This window comes from Myotis myotis, unplaced genomic scaffold, assembly GCF_014108235.1.
Source record: "Myotis myotis isolate mMyoMyo1 unplaced genomic scaffold, mMyoMyo1.p scaffold_m19_p_12, whole genome shotgun sequence".
Taxonomy (NCBI): Eukaryota; Metazoa; Chordata; class Mammalia; order Chiroptera; family Vespertilionidae; genus Myotis; species Myotis myotis.
This window is the reverse complement of record NW_023416316.1, coordinates 24,947,890-24,967,134: the sequence shown is the minus strand read 5'-3', so window position 1 is coordinate 24,967,134 and position 19,245 is coordinate 24,947,890. Positions and strand designations below refer to the sequence as shown.

Below are 19,245 nucleotides of genomic sequence, written 5' to 3'. Positions count from 1 at the left end.
AGTGCAGCACAGAGAAATCAAACAACTTGCCAAGGATACCAGAGCCCATGACTGGCGGAGCCAGAACACATATCCAGGCAACTTGACTCCAAAGCCCAGGCCATATTGCTATCTTTTTATAACCTATAAAAACAAAGCCTGCCGATGGGAAATTGTATATATAATACACCATTAAATGAAAAAGTAGCTGATATATGATGGGCATCTAATAAATTACACATTAAAAGTGAATAATTTGATGTATTTGACATATATAGACATTTATGAAGCTATCACCACATTACATTCAGATGATATCAATTATGCATGTATGTGTATAGAAAATGAGCTAAGAATGCTTGTCTGGGTGACAGGAATATGGATAATGTTAAATTTGTATCTTTTGGGATGTTTCTAATTTCTAAAAAGAATATGCACTACTTTTAAAATCAGAACAATGAATGTAATATTTTAAAGTAATAGCACAAATTGAAAATAGAGCCCCTAAACCAGTGGTTCCCGACCTTTTTGTGGCCATGCCCCAACTAAGCATCTCCAAGTGAACTCCTAGTCACGTGGAGGAAGCCTAAAAGGACATTAACTTCGTCTAAATAAGCTTCCAAAGAACATGGCATCTATGAAAGAGAAAAATAAAAGAATGACAGGACAGTTGAAGTACTGAGGAAGAAATCACTAAGAAATTGTTAAAAAATAATAATAATATGAAGTGATATGAAAAAATAGCAAATAAAGTTTCAAAATATATAATAAAGAACTGAAATGCATAAATGTCACAATATATATTGATATACTGTATATGAGGCCCCTAGAACCATAAGAAATGCAAAAAATTCACTGTTAACAACTCATTCTCTAATTGCCCCCCTTAGAAATCAAGTTGCCCCCCTGTGGGATATGTGCCCCACGTTAGGAACCACTGCCCTAAACCCTCCCCACCAGGCCCTCCTCCCTACTGGGAATCACCCCAGATCACAGTGAGCTCTGAAGAAGGGCTGCTTGCATCTTGGCCAGCCCCTCAGCCCCAGTAGCACTTACTGTATTTCGGTTCCCAGGTGCTTGAGGGAAATATTCTGAAGGGCCAAGGGCATGGCTGGGGCTGGCTGCAAGGCAGCTGCCATACCCACAAGTCCAGGGGGCGTTTTCACAGGGTGCAGGAACTCCTCCAGCTCCGCCTCCTCTTGCTCTGGGGAACAAAGAAAAGGGAAATTACCCATTGGGTCATTGCACTTGGAAAGACCAGACAGGTGGGTGCTATGGGCTCAGCTCCCACTGGGAGCAGGTGGGAGTCAGCCTGAGCAAGCCTTCCTTGTGGGTTAACAGCAGCCAAAGAGGCAGGAGGTTCACTGAATGCTCTACAACCAGTAAAATGATGCATTTTGCTGCAACAGCCTTGCTAGAAACCCATTAAAAATATACAGAACAGCCCTGGCTGTTTTTGCTTAGTGGTTAGAGCAGGGGTGGGCAAACTTTTTGACTTGAGGGCCACAATGGGTTCTTAAACTGGACTGGAGGGCCGGAACAAAAGCATGGATGGAGTGTTTGTGTGAACTAATATAAATTCAAAGTAAACATCATTACATAAAAGGGTGCGGTCTTTTTTTTTTTTTTAGTTTTATTTATTTCAAACGGGCCGGATCCGGCCCGCGGACCGTAGTTTGCCCACGGCTGGGTTAGAGTGTCAGCCGGCGCATCGAAGGGTTGAGTTGGATTCATACCTAGGTTGCAGGTTCGATCCTGGCCTCGGAGGCAATCAATCGATGTACCTCTCTCACATCGATGTTTCTCTCCCCCAACCCCTCCTACTCTAAAAATCAATGGAAAAAAAATCCTCTGTGAGGATTAAAAAAAAAAAAAGCAGAACTGAAAATATTTCTACATCTGAGAATCCACCCTAAAGAAGTCGTATGAAATGCAGACAGAGCTTTATGAGCCAAGAGGTTCATCCCGATACTGTTTAGCCTCAAACTGAAATTAACATCAAGTAAGATCTGGGGAAAGGTTAAATATGTCATGATGCCTTCAGACAGGGGCATTTTACTCAGCCATTTAAAATGATGTTAAGGAAGAATGCTTAAGAACATGGGGAATGTGCATGGTACATACTCTAAGGTTGAAAAAGCCAGATAAAAATCAGGGTTATAGTATGATCTCCACTGTATAGGAAGAGTCTCAAAGAAATACTTGGCAATCTTAACAGTGGTCAGAACTGCATGCTGGGATTAGAAGTGAGCAGGCTACTCATTATAGTTTAATGTTTCCCCCCAAATTTTCTATAGTAAACATGGGTTACATCTATAAACAGGAAATAATATATATTTATCAAAAATAGGTACTAGCCCTGACCGGTTTGGCTCAATGGATAGAGCGTTGGCCTGCAGACTGAAGGGTCCCAGGTTCGATTCCGGTCAAGGGCATGTACCTTGGTTGTGGGCACATCCCCAGTGGGGGGTGTGCAGGAGACAGCTGATCAATGTTTCTCTCTCATTGATGTTCCTAACTCTCTATCCCTCTCCCTTCCTCTCTGTTAAAAAGTCAATAAAAATATATTAAAAAAAAAAATAGGTACTAATAAACAGATTTTACAACACAGGGACATTTTAGGGTCACAATACTGAGTACCAAAAAGCAAAGTAAAGCATTTTGTATTGTTATCTGATCAGAAAATAATTTACATTAAAAAAAAAAAAGAGGGGCATAGGTTAACGCCAGAGATTGCTGCCTCGAACAACCAATTCAAGGGTACACCTAAAAGACGGAACTAACATCATCCAGAACCACAGGAAGGCTGGCTGAGTGGAAATTCTACAACTAGGAGGAAAGAGAATATCATACTCAGACTCAGAGGAGGCGCAGTGCTGAAGTGAAATACTCAGGTTCGGAGTGCACGCGGAGCGGGCTGGCGGCGGAGGGCGCGGTTGTTGTTTTCAATCGGGAGGGAGTTTCAGACTCTGAGCTCCAGATCCAGCGAGTCTCTAGGGACCCAGACTCAAACGGGAGAAGCGGGACTGTCTGGCTTCGGTCGGAACTCGAAGGCAGCTTTCTCTCCGAGGTTTGCAGCGGTTGCTGGGACTCTGTGAGGCAGAGCCCCTAGGGACTGAACTGAGAGCAGCCATAACTGCTCGATCCGGCCGCCCTGTAGATCCCCCGGGACCCGCCCAGCCCAAGCCCTGCGCAGAGCCATTTGCCGGATAGCCTCAGGCAAACGCTAGATTAGCACCGCCCTAGAGATCCAGCACAGAAGCTCTCCCACTTCAGACACAGCTGACTCTCATAGCCAGTTAGCCTGGAGGTCAAATTACCCCCGGTATTGCCGACAACAATCAAGGCTTAACTACAACAAGACTGCGCACAAAGACCACTAGGGGGTACACCAAGAAAAGATAAAAAAATGCGGAGACAAAGAAACAGGACGCCGCAAATGTCAGAAATGGAAGATATAGAGCTCAAAACCACACTTTTAAGGTCTCTCAAGAACTGTCTAGAAGCTGCTGATAAACTTAGTAAGGCCCTCGAAAAGACTGGTGAGACCGCCGATAAATGTAGTGAGATCCTCAAGAAATCTAATGAGACCCTCGATATTGTGATAAAGAACCAACTAGAAATTAAGCATACACTGACTGAAATAAAGAATATTGTACAGACACCCAACAGCAGACCAGAGGAGCGCAAGAATCAAGTCAAAGACTCGAAATGCGAAGAAGCAAAAAACACCCAACCGGAAAAGCAAAATGAAAAAAGAATCCGAAAATACGAAGATAGTGTAAGGAGCCTCTGGGACAGCTTCAAGCGTACCAACATCAGAATTATAGGGGTGCCAGAAGATGAGAGAGAGCAAGATATTGAAAACCTATTTGAAGAAATAATGACAGAAAACTTCCCCCACCTGGTGAAAGAAATAGACTTACAGGTCCAGGAAGCACAGAGAACCCCAAACAAAAGGAACCCAAAGAGGACCACACCAAGACACATCATCATTAAAATGCCAAGAGCAAAAGACAAAGAGAAAATCCTAAAAGCAGCAAGAGAAAGAAACTCAGTTACCTACAAGGGAATACCCATATGACTGTCAGCTTATTTCTCAACAGAAACTTTGCAGGCCAGAAGGGAATGGTAAGAAATATTCAAAGTGATGAATACCAAGAACCTACAACCAAGATTACTTTATCCAGCAAAGCTATCATTCAGAACTGAAGGTCAGATAAAGAGCTTCACAGATAAGGAAAAGCTAAAGGAGTTCATCACCACCAAACCAGGATTATATGAAATGCTGAAAGGTATCCTTTAAGAAGAGGAAGAAGAAGAAAAAGGTAAAGATACAAATTATGAACAATAAACATGCATCTATCAACAAGTGAATCGAAGAATCAAGTGATCAAATAATCTGGTGATCATAATAGAATCAGGGACATAGAAAGGGAATGGACTGACTATTCTTGGGGGGGAAAGGGGTGTGGGAGATGTGGGAAGAGACTGGACAAAAATCGTGCACCTATGGATGAGGACAGTGGGTGGGGAGTGAGGGCGGAGGGTGGGGCGGGAACTGGGAGGAGGGGAGTTATGGGGGGAAAAAAGAGGAACAAATGTAATAATCTGAACAAATAAAGATTTAATTAAAAAAAAAAAAGAGGCAGGCTCGAGGTCATAACAATGCTAACACTGGCTGTCTCTGGGTGGTAAGCTTATGGCTACTTTTCTATGTTTTTCAAATGTTCTGCTTAAACAGTGATTCTTATGCAGTGAGTACTTTAAAGGCTTAATATTAAGGAAGGTTTCAAGACTAATGAAACATTATTTGAGATGTAAGAGAGAGGAGGTGAAAGATTCAGAAGTTAGCTTTGAGTGCTACCAGAAGTCAAAGAGAACCAAGGCCACTTGGAGATGGCATGATCTTGATCAGGTAGCCCTGAGACACGCAGGGCAGCAGACACCTTTTACTTGGGGCCCTCTTACTGAGAGGGCGAAGGGGTAGAGGACATTTATTTTTGCCTTGCATCTGCAAGAACATTAAATGCAATGGTGGGGGCCAGGGAGAGTTGCTCAATCTACTTGAAAATAAACTTTGCAGTCTAACTTGGTAAATAACACATTGTCAATCCCCAAAAGGCTCTTTCAGATCCGGCAGCCTGGCTGGTACCTGGCCACACCCACTCATTCTTTTGAGTTCCTTCCTTCAATTTACTTTCTCAGCTGTTTGGGCGTCTACCTAGTTTCCAGGTGGGGCTGGAGAAAGTGAGATAACCAAAGGCACAGGAAGCTCCAGCTTCAGGAGCAGGTTAAAGTGCAGCTTTAGGAAGACCAATTGGGTGGAAGCTGGAGGGCAGGCCAGCCAAAGTGCTGGGAGTTCTGGGAGGTGGAGACAAATTCCTTCTAACTCAGGTCAGGGAAGACTTCCTGGAGGAAGGGCATTCGAGCGGCCAGGAAGGCTGGAGCTGATTTGGACCTGCAGAAGGAGTGGGGGAAGGGGTTCCAGAGCCAGCGTTGAGGAAGCCAGGAGGGTCCCAGAGGAGGAGGTGATAAGGACAAACTGGAAGGGGTGGCTAAGAAGGGATCAGATCAGGCTGGAATGGCAGAGCCCCCTGGGGGTTTCAGCAGGAGCCAGAAGAAACCTGGCTGATCAGAAAGGGCCTGACCTGCGGCCAAACCATGTTTCTGCTGGGAGGGCGCTGTGACCAGGCTGATCATTTTTACTCTTTCTGCTTCAGGTTCCATATTTTAAAAACCGGACAGCCACCCTACACTGTCTCCTTCAGGGTTAAAGTATATGAAAATGTTTAGAAAACCATAAAGCCCCGTACTGTGGATGCACATCTTTCAAAGGAGTCTTTGATTCAGACTTTGAGCTGATTCAAAATAATTAAGGTCTCCTTGCTTATCAATACTTTAACCATCTTCATTCTCCTTCGATCACAACAAACAAAAAAATTACCATCAGTCTAAGATTTTAATGTCTTGGCAAGTACTTCCCTAACTGCCAATATGTTTTCCATTAACTTCCACCTGTGGCTCTAGATCAGCCGTGGGCAAACTACAGCCCGCGGGCCAGATCAGGCCCGTTTGAAATGAATAAAACTAAAAAAAAAAAAAAAAAAAAAAAAAAAAAGACCGTATCCTTTTATGTAATGATGTTTACTTTGAATTTATATTAGTTCACACAAACACTCCATCCATGCTTTTGTTCCGGCCCTCCGGTCCAGTTTAAGAACCCATTGTGGCCCTCGAGTCAAAAAGTTTGCCCACCCCTGCTCTAGATCTACTGAGGCCACACAGAACTACGTCTTGGGGTTAAATGTCACCACGGGGTTGGTTTCACCAATGAGGAAACAGCAGCTCAGAGAGGATGAATTTTGTGGCCAAGGTGGCACAGCTGCTAGCAGAGCCATGGATCCAACACCGTTCCTCACTTTTCCTTATTACAGCAGCACTTTTGACAAGCAGACAGTATTAAGGGAGGGGTGCCCGGGAAAGGGCAAGCTCCCAGTGCAAAGGGCGTGTCCAAAAGATGAGAGGCACATGATGGTGATGCCACAGTGAAGGGTAGCACTTCCTTCAGGAAACAGAATTGACCCAAGACTCTGGTCTGGGCCTCTGGGTCCCTCTCCAGCCTGGAAACGTGCCCTCAGTGAGGTGACCATACAAAAAATTTTCAACAGCATTTACTCATAATTCTCCTTTTGCCTGAACTGTAGAGGCTGTTCCATTACCAGTAGGAAGAAGCCATCACCTAACAATCAAGGCTTAGACCGGCGGGCCACTGGTTTCCTGGAGGGCCCTGGCACATGGCTCATGTGCTTGAGGATGGGGTGTGTGCTTGTGTGAGTCTACAGACTAGGGTTCCGATTTCAGCACTGACATCTTACTGTTTGCCCCAAGCCCCTTCGACCCTTAGTTTCCTCTTCTGTAAAATGAAAACAACAGTAAAAATCTCATAAGAGTGTTGTGATGATTAATAGATGATGCAGTGAAGTGTTACAACAGTGTAAGTGGTATGTATATTTTTATGATAAACATTTATAAAAGTGCTTTGTGAGATGTTTTCTACTTTGGCAACATGTCTTCATTATCAATCCGTTGGCTTCCCCTTGATCTTCCTGGGCTCTATGGAGACCAATGTTCAGGGAAAATATAAAATTAAGGTGTGAACGCGTAAAAGCTGTAGAGAACGTGCCTTGTGCTCAAAGGCAGTCCTGAGACACTGTGACTCAGTCAGACGCCACTTGGTAGGTTTTCATTGCCCTGGCAGCAGGCCCTTGCTTCCTCCCAGGAAGGGAGGCACTGGAGAGGTGGGGCTGCCTGCTCCAGCCTGCCAACCCACGGCCTGCCAGCTTGCTCAAGACTCCAGAAATGTCTCTCTGGTTAAGCTGGGGAAGGTTCCATAGGGGCCGTGGCCCGGGACAGTGAGGGCTTGCTGCAGGATGAGTAAGGCTTCAGAGGGGAAGCCCACATGCCTGCTTCCTGCATCTCCCCAGTGTCCTCCTTGGGAGACTGGCCCCCTGGTCATGACAGTCACTCCCTTGCCCCCATGCCCACAGCAGGAGCTGGCCCAGAAGAGGCCCACCGAGTGTGCTGAACCAAAACCCCAGAATTCAAGAACTTGGAAAGGGTTCAGCACAGCAGGAGAACCTGTGGGATCCCAAAACTGATAACCTGGTTCTTCCCATCTCAAGTCAGGGAGGGCTTCTCGTTGCATCTGGTCCGAGGCTGATGGGGAATTGTGTCAACTCAGACACAATGTGCAGTTTCTAGCACAGCCAGGGTTGTTTAGCTCTGGGAGGTGGGGTGTGGAGGGTAGAATAAAAATGTAGAAGCAAAAATAAACCCTTCCTCAAAGAAAGCCCTTACAATCATAAAACACTCAGAAGGTTCTCAGGAGAAATCACTGATGATTATTAACAAGAAAAAGATGCAGTTGTTATAATAATAACAGTGTACATGTACACATATAATAATATTATTAGGACAGATGCCATGTAGTGAGCATTAATTATGTGCCTGGCATTATGCTAAAGGCTTTACATTCATTCCTTTCCTCATTTAATTATAAAATTCAATGTATTTGCTCATACACTCATGCAACAAATACCCAATGTGGTAGGCAGGGCACCAGGTAATGGGGACACAGGTGACAAAGACACAGCCCCCACCCTTTAGGGCTAGGGGGCAGAGATTGACAAGGACACTCTACTTAGAACACAATGTGACACGCCTTGAGGATGGTCTGGAAGTGCTGAGGACTCATAGAGTCCAGCTGACAAAGTCCCAGAAGGCTTCCAAGAGGAGGTTGGCAAGAGCAGGAGGGGACACTAAAGCTTGGCCATCGAGAAGAGAGCAGAGACGGCACTCTGAAGCATAAGACACGAGGCAGGTGCTGGGGCAGCGGACACAGGTGAGAGCAGGAAGGACTGAATTTGGTGCTGGGACTGAAAGAGCTGGGACTGTATTTGGGTCTGGGACATGGTGAGCAGCCAGGAAAGGGGAGTGGGGCTCAGGCTGTCACTTTATTTATTATTATTTTAAAAATATATTTTTATTGATTTCAGAGAGGAAGGGAGAGGGAAAGAGACATAGAAACATCAATGGTGAAAGAGAATCATTGATCGGCTGCCTCCTGCATGCCCCACACTAGGGATTGAGCCTGCAACACAGGCATGTGCCCTGACTGGGAATCGAACCCTGACCTCCTGGTTCATTGGTTGATGTGCAACCACTGAGCCAAGCCTGACTCAGGCTGTCACTTTAGAAAGTTCACTCTGACTGCAGTGAGGAGATGGTCAGAGGGGCAGGCTGGGACATGGGGACACCAGAGCGGAGGCTGCTCTATGATTTTCCAGCTAAGAGCTGAGGCCTGACCCAAGGCGACAACAGTGAAGGGGGGCTTGAGTCTGATGTTTAGGCCACAGGGAGGCGAGGCCAGCGCTGGTGACTGACGACTGGCTAACTGAGATGCAGGAAGAATCTGGGTGGCTCCTGGTTACTGGAGCAACTGGGTAAATGGGGGAAGGAAAATGGGGGGAGAAGAGTCAAGGGCAGATGAGCTCAGTTTGGGACATGAAAAACATCAGGGTGTGGAGGTCTAGGATCACTTGGCCACAGTCCTGCCCTCACCCATTTGGCTTCCCTGTTAATTAAGGATGAGGCATCTTAGACATGCTGCAGATTTGTGCTGGGAACTCACTCTCTGGGCTCCTGCAGGGGCAGCTGTGGGTGGTCAGTCTGGATTCTAAAATCTGCCAATCATATTCCTGGCTTCAGCATGGGGGTAGGAGGGTGTGATCTCCAGGACTCCTCCCTGCTGGGATGTTGTAGGATTTGGGATCAAGAAACTTATTTGTGAGCCACATGGGGGTGAAGGATTCTGGCTTATGTGAACAACAGGGATAATACAATGAACACTGGTCTACACAACTCACAGCACAAAAGCATTTGTATAAAGAAGCAGTAACAATATCTGCAATTTCTCATTAACCTACCTCAGAGCAACTCTGTTAAAGTTTCATTTCTTAAGACATTCCCATTATAGTCATCATAATAATAGCTGACAGCTATTGAACTGACAATATGCAGGCATCGTCCCAACCACTTAAGGTATACGGATTCATTTAATCCTCACCAAAACCCTAAGAAGTAAGTATAATTTCTTTACTGACCTCATTTTACAGGGAAGGAAACTAAAGCTCAGAAGGGTAAACATCTTGCCTAAGACCATACAGGATTAGGATGTGAACCAGGCAGCCTGGCCTGGGAGCCCATATTCTTGCCCCTGTCACTATATGGTTGCCCTAACTGATCCTGAGTTACATCCCTGGCTCTCTGCTTCTTTAGCAGAGGGCTCCTCCCACTCACTCCTAATAGGAGGGGTGAGGCTTCGTCACCAAGAGCCCTGGGTGTGCACAGGAGGTGAGCCCGTTGGGTACCTAGCTCAAGGCGCAGGGCAGACTCATTCCCAGCCAGGGCAGCGTCAGGGACGACAGGAGGTGCAGGCAGGCTGTTGTGGAACTCCCAGCGCTTCATCTGCAGCTGCTGCAGCCAGTACAGCATCACTTGCTTGTTGGCGGCCTGAGAAGCACAAGGGTTAGTTGGCAAGGAAGGCTCTGTGCCCACAGGGTGGCACTATATATGGGATGTGGGAAGGTCAAGGGAAGCTTGGTAACTCTCCTTTCCAGAAAAAAATTTCACTGTGGCTGGGTGCCCACCTAGAAAACCACCTGCTTCTTGGCCATAGAAGGTAATCAGGCTCTGGTCTTCCACTTAGAGGTTCCTTAACCTTTCTGGGCCTCAATGTCCTCAGCTGTACTATGGTGATGATAACACTCATTTCATAGGATGGTTGTTATGAGGATGAAATGAGGTAAGGAAGGTAAAGTGGCCAGCATAGTACCTGACATACAATAGGTGCTCAAAATGTGCTCACTGGGTAAAGGAATTTGGAGGTGCTAAGAGAGAGGGTAAGAGCTTTAAAATTCTGCCCTGAGTGGGGCCCATGATACCATCACTGTCTCTATCTCTTTGTGCAACATCTCAATGTCTTAGCTGACTTTGTGTGGAATGGAGAGTCCCTTCTGTTTTAGGGATGCACTGAAGTCATGCATATGATTGGGGACTGGAAAGCCATATGCACATCACGACAAAGTGGCACCCTCCAGGCAGAAGGTTAACCAAACAGTTAATGGTTGATGCTGATTGGTCTTCCACCACTGGGTGGTACAAACACCTATTCTCACATCCACTGGGTCACCAGATCCTCCAGGAAGGAGGCCGGGCAGGAGTGCTCAGCCTCTTCTACAGATGGAGAAACTAAGGCTCTGAAGCCGCTCTGGTTGGTCCCAGACCCTGGGTCTCCCACTTCTCCCACTCCCAGAGCTTTGTTGTAGTTTATGGCCAGGAGATGTGGCTTATGTACAAGGCCTGCCGTTGTTTGGGCACAGAAGCTGGGCAGCTCGCTCGGAGTGGATGGTGAGTCTCTCAGAGCTGCTCACAATCAAGGCCACATGAGAAAAGCAGCAGGCTACGGGCAACCAGGGCAAGCTCCTCCTTTTAAGAGGCTCACATGTGAGGTGTGCACGAGGCCATGGGGGCTCCAAGAAAGAGGCCCTTGGTCTGTTGGAAAGATACCAAATAAGATAAAATGATGCCCACCATCTTCCCTTTCTATACACTTTCCCTGAGAGACTGCAGGCCTTCCCAGGGCTTCACCATGACCTTGTACTGACAAGGTCCAGCCCCAAATCAAACCCACTTTATTAAATCACTGGACAAGTATATATTGAGCACCTGCTATCTGCGTCAGGGAATGAGGGAGGCACTGGAGATACTGTGGTGAGCCCACACACATGCCTCTATCCTCTTAGAACTTAAGAGTCTACCAAGGAGGACAGACACCCGATGTCCTACTGTCTTCTCATCCTGGGTTCAACTCCTATCAGTGACTGGACCAAACAGGCAATCAGTCAGTTACAGGAGCCTCCCTGACGCCCCTCTCACATCCCTAGCCACTGTCTCACTCTGTCACTGCTCTAGCTCAGCCATCATTCTCTCGTGATCACCTCCTGATGGACTCCCTGACCCCTGGCCTTGCCTTCTCCTAATGTGTTCTCTACCCAATAGCCAGGCTGAGCTTTCGAAGCATTCTACTATCACGGTGCTTCCTTGCTTAAAGCTCTTGACAATTTCCCACAGCCCCCAGGACAAAGCCCAAGCTCCCCGTCATAACTCATAACGCCCTGCCCTCCCGTGGGCCTCTGTTCTCCCATTCCATCTTTTGTCTCCCTCTGTACCACAAGCTCTTGGAACTTGCCTGGACACTGGGTGGTAGCATGATTTCCCACCTTTGCTCATGGGGGGTCTCTTGACCTGGAACAACATTCCCCCTCTTGTCTGCTGGTAGAAAACTGATGTCCTCTTTCAGGATTCAGGTATCATCCCTTCTACAATGTCCTTTCTGGATGGACCCTCCCACTCAGTAGACCTGACCCATCCTGTCACCACACTTTTCTGGTACAGACTTCCTGTGTCTCTAACAGAACATTTTACTGTGCGTGCCAATCTCCGTCAGTCTCTCTCACCAGAGCTTAGGCTGTCTGAGCACCAGCGGGTAGGTGTAATTTGGCTCCATACCCAGTGCCTAGCACAGAGCCAGGCCTGAACACAGATCAATGGAATAGTAAAAGCCACGTGTCAGAGACCCTGTAGACAGCATTCCACCTGTGGGAGGAGACACCTGCAAACCACATGACCTGTGAAATGCCTGCCTTGCCTGGCCTGGAGTTCCTGGTTTCCATTATTTTACCTGGTCTCCCCATGCTGGCCTGGTTGTAAAGGAGAGTGGAGGCTGTGGGCTGCATCCAGGGGCCTCCCTAGATGCCCAGTTGGCTGGAGGTAAGGGTTGGGGGCTGGGAAGATGGGATTCGGTGGGGAAGGCTGTCTCCTGACACATTCGTAATTCAGAGCGTGAATCCTGGAACTCTTATTTCAAAGTGAAGAGCTGTCTTTCCAATTAAGTTCTGGGGTACCTCCTCTTGGCTCCACCACCAAGTGCGTCCACCCAACAAACATTGACCTGAGCACCCTCCAGGTTCCAGGCGGTATTCTAGGTGCTGGGAGTATTTCAACAATTTGTAGGTGCCTTTGCTGTTCCAGACGCTTCACATATCTTGCTTTAAATCTCACAAACTACCTACATGCCGAGAGGTTAAGGGACTTGCCAGGGTCATACAGCTAGTAAGCAGCTGGCTTAGAATTTGAATCCAGTCCGGTCTGACGTCAAAGCACATGGCCTTCCCACCGTTTCAGGCTCTCTCGGTCAAACAGGATTACACAAAACCTACCGGGAGGGGAAGCAGGCTGGGATGTGCCCGGATGCACAACCTGAGCTGATCAGTGAAACCTCAGTGTTGACCTCCCAGTCCTTGCCAACATTTTCTCAGCATCCATTCCTTCTGGCCAGAACATCAAGGAAAGTGATTTAGAATCTAGGTCTCGAGAGAAAGGACTGCAAGCTCCTATGCTGACTATCCGTCAGCCCCAAGTCCCCGAAGTTCTGCTGCGGTACTGGTACCGAGAGGAAGTGGGACTATGAGACCCCAGGAACCGGCCCCACACACGCTGTCTGGACGCCCGAGGCGGGGCCGGTCACTCCATCTCTCTGACTCAGTTTCCTGACCCGAACTGCGGACCCCACACTCCTGCCTTTGTTGTGGGAACCCAGCGAGGAGCTGGGCGTGAATGCGCGTCCGAAATCCCAAAGGCTTGGGCACCCAGGGTTCACTGGGCGATCAGGACCGGGGATCGTTTTCCCGGTAAGTTTACTGTGACCGCCCCCCGGCGTCCGAGGAGCCCATCCCTGCTTCAAAGGGGGAAACGGCCCCATTTACCTTCAGGGTAATGATCCGGCCGGGAGTCTTGATTTCGAAAGTTCCCTCCTCGGCGTCCGCCTTGCAGTCGAAGACCGCACTGGCGAGGTCGATGCTGTCCAGGGGGTTGGCATCCTGCGCGGTCCGCGAGTAATACAGGTGACATTTCCTCTCGTCGTAGAAGAACCAGCGGGACTTCCAGCCCCGGATGGGCCCCTTGCCGCCAAACTTGCTCAAGTATCCGCAGAGTTTCTTGGGGGCCGTCTCCGGGGGCCGGGCGCAGCCCTCTGAGTCCTCGGGAGGCAGCACCTCGGGGCCCCTGGCCAAGCCGGCAGGCTCTCGGGACCCGAGGGCAGGGGAGCTAGGCTCCGGGGGTTTCTCCCGGGCGCCCTCCATCGCCGCTCTGACCGCGCAGGGTCCGGAGGTCCGCAGCCCGACTTGTGACGAATCTCGGAGCCTCTGAGGGCGATCTGGGCGCAGTGGTGACCCGCGGCGGTGAGCGCGCCTCACCGACCGAAAGCCCGGTAGGGCGGCGGGCCACACCCCTCCCGCCCCTCGGAAACCAGACCACGCCCACCGACACGCCCCGCAGACTCCTCTTGCCCCGCCCACTTCTGGGTTTTGGACCGCCAGTCAGCCATCTTAACTGAGGGCAGCGGCCGTGCCTGAGGAGGGCCTCTGGCTGGAGGCGTAGTGTCACTGAGCTCGGTTAACGGGCGGGAGAGGAACGGGAAGGGACGCCCGTCACTGACTGGACTGTCCTGGTAGCTCGCGTAGTAATGTAAGAGGATAGGGCCTCACGCCGAGGGGCCGCCGCCCTCTCTCCCCAGGCGCCGCGCGGGTCTCCGTCGGACGGCGCATCGCGCGCCCATTGGCTGAGAGAGACGCCGGGCTCGGTGGCACCACTTCCGGTGTTGCCGGGCGTGTGGGGCTCGTGGCTTCGGCCGTCCACCTTTTCTCTTCGCGTTGTTTCTGCGCCTTCGTGGCTCTCAGCCGATCGCGGCGGCCTCCCCCTCCTCGGTCCCAGCCCCAGTTCTCCACCTTCCGGCGCCGGTTGCATAATACAGGGCGCCCGGCTGGCTGCTGCGCTGCTGGGCGGGGTTGGGTCAGTAATTTTGTACGAACTAATAAAGAGTAAGTGTACCCAGGCCCCAGCTCGCTCAACTTCCCGCCTCATTCCACTCTCTTGCCCTTAACTCGCCCCTTCCTTCCAGTCTAGGGCGCGTTCTTCCATTTGGGCCGTGGAGCCCATTTCTGTCCACCCCTCTGGCCCTTTCTTAGCCGCTTCTCTCCCTTTAGCTGACAAATATGTTCGATATAGCATTACTTATTATTTAAAAAAAACTCGAAGGAATATAAATGACCAAAAATCTGAAATTGGTTAAGTAACTGATTGGGTACTTTTTGCAGGAGGATATGGAATTCTCCGGAAAATATTAGGTTGAAAAAGCAGGCCACAAAACTATTTTCGCAAAAGTTATTTAGGTAAAAATAGTATGTTTATGACAGTAAGGTTGGAAAGATGATGTGTAATATTTGAGTTTTAGGGACATTAGAGAGGAACTCCTGTTGATCTAAATGCATTAATTGCTGTATATCCGAATGGATACACTTCTGGTAATTACATCAAACTATAGCCAATATCCCTCCCCTCCTCCTTGGAGGTTGTTGTTAGCTGCAGAGCAAGCGGTTGTCCCGAAGTGCCACCTAGTGGCCGTTGTGGTGTACTGCCCTTGTCCCCATTAGGTGTTCCCAAGCTTTTTTGTCAAAGGGCTTAAAAGAGGCACTCAGGAATAACCCTCCCACAGCAGAACCCAAACAGGCAGGTTAATAATCTGACATCTTTAAAAACAACATATCTTACATATTCCTTCAACCCACTTATTTAGTGAAGGCAAGAAAAACAGATTATCAACAAAATCCTGTGTTTCTTCATGTTCTTCATGTAAATAAGGGTTTGTTACGTGCTCTAACGAACATTATATTTTAAGTTATTTGGAGGTGTTTTTCCATGTTGAAGTTTTTCTTCTCTTACTATGGGATAGTTTTAATTCTCTTGTGAAGGAAAGAGTACAGTCTTATTGAAAATATGTTTTAAAATGTTAGGATTTGCCGGAAGCCGGTCCATCCTTGCTGCTTGACACAGTCGCTGCAGGGAAGAAACATCTGCACAGCATGTTTCAAGGGACCTGGCGTATATGGCATACTGTTCTTAATATGTTTGCTCCCCTTCTTGGCGCTATGTGTTTTAACCAAGGTTACCTCTCTGAGAAAGGTTGTTTCCCCAGGTAGGGAATTTTTCCCTGAAGTTAGGGAGGGAATAAAACCCCTTAACTAAGTGCCAGGTGGTAGTTAATCACTTTACGAACAATCATGCTTAAGCTACATAATCTTTACTCCCTGGAATGGAGATAAGAAACGCCCTAACCTTTGGAATAGAGATTGATAGGATTAAAATCAACTGGTATAAATACAGGTGTAATAAGACAATAACACACAGAACCTGGCTGGAGATCCTGGCTACAGAACCTGGCTAGGCTGCTGATCAACTGAACACTGCCTCCGTCCACACCTTTGGGAACCCCTGGACCTGTTGGGGTTGGACCCCAACAAGGCTTGGTTCAGGATCTAGGGCGCCATGAGGGGCAACAGAGGCTGAGGTCGTGGCGGGCGCTTTGGTTCCCGGGGAGGCCCGGGAGGAGGGTTCAAGTCCTTTGTGCCCCACATCCCATTTGATTTCTATTTGTGTGAAATGGCCTTCCCTCGGGTTAAGCCAGCACCTGATGAATCTTCCTTCAGGGAGGCATTGCTGAAAAGAAATCAGGACCTTGCTCCTAATTCTGCTGAACAGGCCGCTATCCTTTCTCTGGTGACAAAAATAAGCAATGTGATTGACAGTTTGATTGTGGCTCCAGGGACATTCGAAGTGCATATTGAAGAAGTGCGACAGGTTGGATCATATAAAAAGGGAACAATGACTACAGGACATAATGTGGCTGACCTGGTGGTAATCCTAAAGATTTTGCCAACGTTGGAAGCCGTTGCTGCCCTAGAGAACAAAGTCGTGGAAAGCCTAAGAGCACAGGATCTTTCTGAAGTTTTTTTTTTTTAAATATATTTTATTGATTTTTTACAGAGAGGAAGGGAGAGAGATAGAGAGTTAGAAACATCGATGAGAGAGAAACATCGATCAGCCGCCTTCAGCACATCTCCTACTGGGGATGTGCCCGCAACCCAGGTACATGCCCTTGACCGGAATCGAACCTGGGACCTTTCAGTCCGCAGGCCGACGCTCTATCCACTGAGCCAAACCGGTTTTGGCTAAAGTTTTGACCATGCTGACCAATGAAACTGGCTTTGAGATCAGTTCTTCTGATGCTACAGTGAAGATTCTCATTACAACAGTGCCACCCAATCTCTGAAAACTGGATCCAGAACTCCATTTGGACATCAAGGTGTTGCAGAGTGCCTTAGCAGCCATCCGCCATGCCCACTGGTTTGAAGAAAATGCTTCTCAGTCCACAGTTAAAGTTCTCATCAGACTTCTGAAGGACCTGAGGATTCGTTTTCCTGGCTTTGAGCCCCTCACACCTGGATCCTTGACCTACTCGGGCACTATGTTTTGATGAACAACCCCACCAGACAGCCTTTGGCGCTCAGTGTGGCATGCAGGCGTTGCTTGCAGATTCTGGCTGCAGGACTGTTCTTGCCAGGGTCAATGGGTATCACAGACCCCTGTGAGAGTGGCAACTTCGGAGTACACACGGTCATGACTTTGGAACAGCAGGACATGGTCTGCTACACAGCTCAGACTCTGGTCCGAATCCTCTCACACGGTGGCTTTAGGAAGATCCTTGGCCAGGAGAGTAATGCCAGCTATCTTGCTTCTGAAATATCTACCTGGGATGGAGTGATAGTGACACCTTCAGAAAAGGCTTATGAGAAGCCACCAGAGAAGAAGGAAGGGGAGGAAGAGGAGGAGAATACAGAAGAACCACCTCAAGGAGAGGAGGAGGAAAGCATGGAGACTCAGGAGTGACTCCCTTCTCTCCACCCTTTCTTACCCAAGGGGAAGATTGGAGCCTGAGCTAACTGCTACTGGGCTCTATATGGTGGCATTTCTGAGGGCTGGGGGAGACAGGAAAGAAAATAAAAATAAACCACAGAAGTAAAAAAAAAAAAAGTTAGGCTTTCTGGTGAACAAAACATCATGATATACTTCCTAACACACCTATTTTTGAGTAATATCGTTTTCAATTGATAAAACCCAAGGATTCATGTTTATTTGGCACATTATTTTCAAATAGATAATGTTTAAAGGAATTAGGTTCATTTAAACCTACAAGTCATTTGCAAACAAGGTTCTCATTGGCAGTTTTCCTATAAAATATTAAAAACAGATAAACAACATTTAACATGACATTCAAGGTCAAAATTGGCTCCCTAGCTACTTGGCAGGATCATTGTAACAAATGTCTACTCCATCAGTCCAATTTTATATGACTGAGCCTCATGGAAATTCAGTTCTACACATCAAGCACATGTTTTACAGCACTTAGTTATAGAATTTTGAAAGAAATGACCTGACAGTGCATACATTGAACATGTTCTATTTTATATCCCATTTCAAATTCTGAATGTAAACCAGATTATACAAAAGGAACGTTGGTTCCAGAGAAACTTGCTTTTAAATTTATTTTATTTTAAAGAATCAAATAACATGAGAGAATATTTTAGTTTAATTTTCACAAATTTATAAGCCAGAGAAATAAAAAAAAAACACTAGACTTGTGTGTTTTATGTTCTTGGTATGCTTGGTAAGAAATACAGGAGCATCATTTAATGGGTGGGGAGAGAAAATTCTCATGGGAAATTAAATATCAAATCTTGGTGGTACCTTCATCACTTCTTTTCTACTGTTCCAGAGTTAGACATTCTGTATTTGAATTCTGGCTCTATAATCACAGATGTCTGACCTTGGACATAGTTACTTAGCCTCTCTGCCTGAGTTTCTTCATTTGTATAGCAGGATAATTATAGCACCTACCGCATAGTGTTATTACATGATTATGTGAGGTAAACCACATAAAGTGCTTACACAGTGTCTGGCCCATAGAAAGCATTTGGCAAGTGTTAGCTACTAGGATTAGCATGAGTTCTAGGAATCCTAGGGTCTTTGAGCTGGTAGGGACCAACATTCGTTTGTACCAGATCATTTTCTAAACTCTCTTATTTTTATTCAAGATTCTATAAACACTATAACACATGCTTGGCATGTGGTTACCCTTGGTGGGGATGGGTAGTGGGGAAGATGGTATGAGGATTCTCCTCTATTGAGGTGGAGAGGTTATTTGCAGCAAGAAACTGGGAGAGGGAAGGGGTTAAATTTGACACTACCTCCATCCTAGAATTTTCCCTCCATCTCTCCTCCCTCCTTCCTTCCCCACCTTTTCTTTTTTTCTTTTCAGCCCATTGTCTCATCAATTTATAAAATCTCTTGTCTCATGGAAATGAGGTTTTACTAATTTTTCTCGAGACTAGAGCAGATGCAGATGATATTTGGCATTTACTTCTGTTTCCTGCAGAAAACCTTTTCCCAAAGTATGTTCACTCTCAGCTTGTTGTATGCTGTTTGTCTTTATGCTGCAGAATCTTCATAGACTCTAATGGATGTTTTTTTACTGTCCAGGAAAAGGCATATTTTATTGAAGTATATAATAAATGATGTGTGATTTCTTTATATACATACTAGTATACGATTTTTATAGAAATATGTATATGTAACATATACATATTTATATTTTTATGTGTATATCTATATGTAAAAGGCTAAGTGACCGTGCCACCATCCGACCGTTTGGTAGGTATGACGCGCACTGACCACCAGAGGGCAGATGCT

At 47.1% G+C, this 19,245-nt stretch overlaps 1 protein-coding gene and 1 pseudogene across 9 annotated transcripts in view; one reads left to right on the top strand and one right to left on the bottom strand.

Moving 5' to 3' along the window:
• The window catches only part of TBC1D2 (TBC1 domain family member 2), a 45,055-nt gene extending 31,155 nt beyond the window's left edge, over positions 1–13,900 (bottom strand). For 4 of the 9 annotated variants that reach the window (XM_036330238.1, XM_036330240.1, XM_036330246.1 and 1 more), the window contains exons 1-3: positions 13,368–13,900; positions 9,912–10,053; positions 1,036–1,183 (exon numbers count right to left, since the gene is read on the bottom strand). In XM_036330238.1, the coding sequence (XP_036186131.1) occupies positions 1,036–1,183; positions 9,912–10,053; positions 13,368–13,742 (665 nt within the window). In that variant the 5' untranslated portion in view covers positions 13,743–13,900. Of the gene's footprint in view, positions 1–1,035; positions 1,184–9,911; positions 10,054–12,283; positions 12,794–12,821; positions 12,930–13,367 lie in introns of those variants that run through there. The other 5 variants (XM_036330245.1, XM_036330241.1, XM_036330239.1 and 2 more) reach the window with 5 other exon arrangements.
• A 2,084-nt stretch (positions 13,901–15,984) lies between these two features.
• Positions 15,985–17,515, top strand: LOC118667269 (annotated as a pseudogene).
• Positions 17,516–19,245: the final 1,730 nt, after the last annotated feature.